This window comes from Gekko japonicus, unplaced genomic scaffold (assembly GCF_001447785.1).
Source record: "Gekko japonicus isolate JY-2015 unplaced genomic scaffold, Gekko_japonicus_V1.1 scaffold4629, whole genome shotgun sequence".
NCBI lineage: Eukaryota > Metazoa > Chordata > Lepidosauria > Squamata > Gekkonidae > Gekko > Gekko japonicus.
Window position 1 is genome coordinate 15,428 of NW_015171640.1, and position 4,573 is coordinate 20,000.

General features: G+C 48.3%; 1 protein-coding gene across 1 annotated transcript in view; it reads left to right on the top strand.

Moving 5' to 3' along the window:
• CALD1 (caldesmon 1) overlaps positions 1-4,573 on the top strand; it is a 55,310-nt gene that overhangs the window by 14,555 nt on the left and 36,182 nt on the right. Inside the window, exons 4-5 of the mRNA XM_015419974.1 lie at positions 13-495; positions 1,156-1,221. Of these exons, the coding sequence (XP_015275460.1) occupies positions 13-495; positions 1,156-1,221 (549 nt within the window). The remainder of the gene's footprint in view (positions 1-12; positions 496-1,155; positions 1,222-4,573) is intronic.

The window sequence follows — 4,573 nt, forward strand, 5'->3', positions numbered from 1 at the left end:
CTAGAACAAGAGGAAAGGGAGAGGCAAAAAGCAGAGGAGGAGAGAAAGAGGCTTGAAGAGGAGGAGAAAAGAGCAGCTGAGGAGAAGGAGAGGCTAGAAGCAGAAGAAAGGGAGAGGCTCAAAGCAGAGGAACGAAGGAAAGCTGAGGAGGAGAGAAAGAGAGTTGAAGCAGAAGAGAAAAGGGCGGCAGAGGAGAAAAAGAGGCGGGAAGCTGAGGAGAGGGAAAGGATCAAGGCTGAGGAGAAAAAAGCAGCTGAAGAAAGAGAGAGGGCCAAGGAGAAGGAGAGGAAGGCGGCGGAAGCTAAGAGGGCAGCTGAGGAAAAGGCCAAGCAAGAAGAGGAGAAGTTAAAGGCAAAGCAGAAGGCAGAGGAGAAAAGGGTGGATGATAAGCTGGGGAAAGGGAAGAAGGGAGAAGAGAAGAAAATAGAAGAGAAGCAGGTAAAAGAGAAGAAAGTACAAGAGGAAAAAACCCCAGCCGCTTCCCTAAGAAAACAGGTACAGTAAACATTTTGCACCCAACTTTATTTTGCCTGTGTTTTGTACGAAATGTAATGCATTTTAAAAAAAAATGGACTGGAATTCACTCACAGTTTTGTCTCTGCACTTTTTTTGACTACTAATTCTTGCTGAAGTCTTATCCCTTTTGAACTGAAAAGCTTCTCGCTTCCACTTTCCTATCACACGGTCAGTGCATGATGCATTGCTCAGTCGCTCCGTTCTTGGCTCTCCGATTAAACTTAGTGCATGCTTTGAAACCTTCACAGTTTCCTTGCTTTCCCCTTCTGCGGCTGTGGAAGTGGCCAGGGGCAATGTTCAGACACATACGCAAAGGACAGAGGCACCGCATGGCCCACAGCCGAGCACTCGGCAAAGGTTTATGGCGGGACCACTGAACCAGCATCTATGATGGTTAGAGCACAGCCAGAGATCTGCTGGGATATATGTGAACACTGGCACGCCAAGGCAGAGGGAAAAGCGCAAAATGTGCAAGAGGAATGTGGAAGGTCACTGTGCCACCCGGAGGGAGTTGGGTGCACGGCAAGCAGCAGCACCGGAGAACAGGGGTATGTGAGCACGGCTTTGTTGAAGCACCAGAGATGTGAGAGGGGTTTGCTCTAGAACTGATGATTTCGTCTTGCAAAAATATTGTAAAAGGGGGAAGAGGCTAAAAAGGAAAAGCTACAAGAAGAGAAACTCCGGCCGGCCTTCAAAAAAGAGGAGGTAACTGTTAACATCGGGGAAGGGCGGGTGTGTAGAGGTCAGAAAGAAAATGCATGCCATTTTTGAGCTTCTTTCCCCACCGAGCATCTTCTGAGGAATCGCTCAGCAGTGTAACTTCAAGGATAGGAGACACCCAATTTGGGAAGATCTCTTGCCATTTGACAGGATCTAATCATCATCCGAAGACACGGCCTGAGCAGAACCTTTTTGAAACTAACTTCTCGTGCTAGGTGGTTTTATATCTTATTATGAGTGAATTATTTCCTGAACTTAGATCTCGGGAATGTTTGATGAAACAATGAGATACTGTTTCACCGTATAGCCACCCACAGTAAAGCACAGCACAGGTTGTGAGAATTGGCCGCAAATGGGACTCTCTAATAGGTTGAGCGAGCATTTGGTGTTGGATTTCTGTTCCAGTGCCGAGTGAGCTTTCTTTCCTTAATTTCTTCCTCCACTACTCCGTGCCCTTTCTTCCAGAGACTGACGATTTCTTCTGACTACGGACATTCCTGACATCTTTAGCCCCCTTAATCTGAACCTAACTACCAATTTTCCATTTCAATAGTACAAAGTGAGCAGAGTTCACGTTCTTCTTTCTCATTCGAGCAAGGTATTTTTTTTATAAAAACAAAACACGATGCATTGCATTTCTACTGCAAACACAGGAACTGGTGCCGTAGTGTTTTACTGTATGGTAAGTAAAGAGCGTTTCCTGACCAAGGTGGCCCAGGCTAGCTTAGTCCTGTCAGCTCTCAGAAGCTAAGCAGGACTGGCCCCGGTTGGTACTTGCATGGGAGACCACCAACGAAGTCCGGGGTTGCTACGCAGAAGCAGGCAGTGGCAAACCACACCACTTCTGCTCATCTCTTGCCTCGAAGACCCTCTGGTGTCTCCATCAGTGGGCTGCAACTTGATGGCATTTTCCACCTCCCAGTAAGAAGTTCCCTTGCTTGAAAGCCAGTCGAATCCGACTCTAGGGTTGCAGTGCTCATCTCCGTTTCAAAGCCGAAGAGCCAGTGCTGCCCGAAGACGTTTCCGTGGTCATGTGGCCGGCATGACTAAACAACAAGGCGCACGGAACGCTGGTCCCTTCCCACCGAAGTGGTACCTATTTATCTACTTGCAATTTCTAGCTTTCGAACTGCTAGGTTGGCAGGAGCTGGAACTAGAGACGGGAGCTCACTCCGTCATGCGGCACCCGGGTCTCGAACTGCTGAACTACCGACCTTCCATAGCCTGCAGTTCAGCGTCTTAACCACTTGAGCCGCTGCAGCTCGAAGCATGGGTCAAAATCATCCTCTTGGGGTTTCAAACCTGGGTCCTAGTTCACATGTTGCTGTACAGGCACCAAGATGGTAGTTGAGTCTGTGCACTCATGTTTATCCCCTCTCTATGCACATTACTCTTATTATAAGGACAGGGAGAGTGCAGAGAACAGAAGAGGGTGCCCGCCAATATGGTAACTGTCGCTGTCCTCAACTACCAAAAGACTGGCGAGACGTCTCTGCCTTACAGGCCCTGCGGAATTGCATGAGATCCTGCAGGGCCCTGATGGAATTCGTTCCACCAGGTTGGGGGAGGACAGCCAGATATCTTTGGGGCTGGGGACCACCACCAGCATTGATTTCAGCGTGCATAATGTCCTCTGTAGAGGACCATAGTCCCTGTGCTGTTCAGGTTCATCAGGAATGGGGTGAGATATTTTGACAAAAACTGGAAAAAAATTGGGGGTGATGCAGGAAGGGATTGTGCTATGGGCAAACACAAGCCACAGATGCCACTGAATTCCAGAAACACCTGAAATCCGGCAACAGGATTTTGGTGTTTGCATGTTGCAGCAATACCCATGCTTGTGGTTTGAAAGGTGCCATTCCGGCGTCCTTCGTTTTTGAAGAACCTCCTGCACCCTTCCCCCCCCCCTCTTAGAACCTCAGTTTCCTTCCTTCTTGGCTTTTTAAGGCTATTACTGTTCCATCGATTTATTGCTATAGCAGAAGAAACAGCTATCCCATGCACAATGCAGAAGACAGTAGAATATTTAATTTTCCTGAGTCTGCCATGAGTATCCAGGTAAAATGTTAAATGTCACAGTGATCGTGATAATGTAACATCACTCTTTGAGCTTATATTTCAGAACAGTTCTTGAAATATTTAATCATTCATTCATTCCTAACTTTTCTCCCCAGTGGGGACCCAAAGTGGCTTACGTCATTCTCTTCTCCTCCATTTTATCCTCACAACAACCCTGTGAGGTAGGTTAGGCTGAGAATGTGTGCCTGGCCCAGCAAGCTTCCATGGCACGAGTGGAGATTCGAACCCAGCTCTCCCGGACACTAAACACTCTTAACCACTGCATCACACTGATAAATGGTTAAAGGCCTAAGCATTCTCCTGCTATAACCCAAGTGATCCTGTAACCATTTTAAAAAATGCACTGAAAACCAGTAGGGTTCCCTCCAGCCCCAGCAGCGATGCTTGCCATGTCTTAAAGCTTTTGCTTTTCAAACGTTCTGCTGTTTAAATTATTCCTCCTCCAACGCTGCAGCTCGCATCTCTCAGATTAAAAGAAAAAAAATTTTGTCTCCCAGAAGTGTGATTCCCTCCCCATCACTTCTGTGGGACCAGGCTGACTAGTCTGACTGCCACACCAAGGGGGAAATCTAGGGCGTGGGGGTTTTTTTATTGTCCAGGGTGTCCATGTGACAGCCCTGTGTGTTCCCTCTAAGCTGAGTTAGTGTGAGCTAGCTCACAGTTTTTAAGCTTGCTCGCATCTCTCAGATTAAAACAAAAACATTTTTTGTCTCCCAGAAGTGTGATTCCCTCCCCATCACTTCTGTGGGACCAGGCTACCTCGCTGCTGACTCAGTGGCAGAACTAGTATGACTGCCACACCAAGGGGGAAATCTAGGGCGTGGGTTTTTTTAATTGTCCAGGGTGTCCATGTGACAGCCCTGTGTGTTCCCTCTAAGCTGAGTTAGTGTGAGCTAGCTCACAGTTTTTAAGCTTGCGGCTCACACATTTTTGTCTGAGCTCAGGGAGGACGGCTCCAGAGCAACCTAATTTAATGCAGCAGCCAAATCGCTCGCTCACAACTTTAATTCAAGTAGCTCACACAGTAGAATTTCTGCTCACAAGGTTCCACAGCTTGGAGGGAGCATCGCCTGTGAGGTCGGTGGGCTCAGAGAAAACGGACCTTGCCTGAGGCCACCTGCTGAGCTTCCTGGCTCAGGAAGGGCTTTTAACCTGGGCCTCCCACCTGCTAGCCCAAAACCTGACCGCCCTAAGTGGGCTGCTGCTCCCCCACCACCACCCAGGAGTCAGTTCTAGGGAAGCCAGAGGAGGCCCCTTA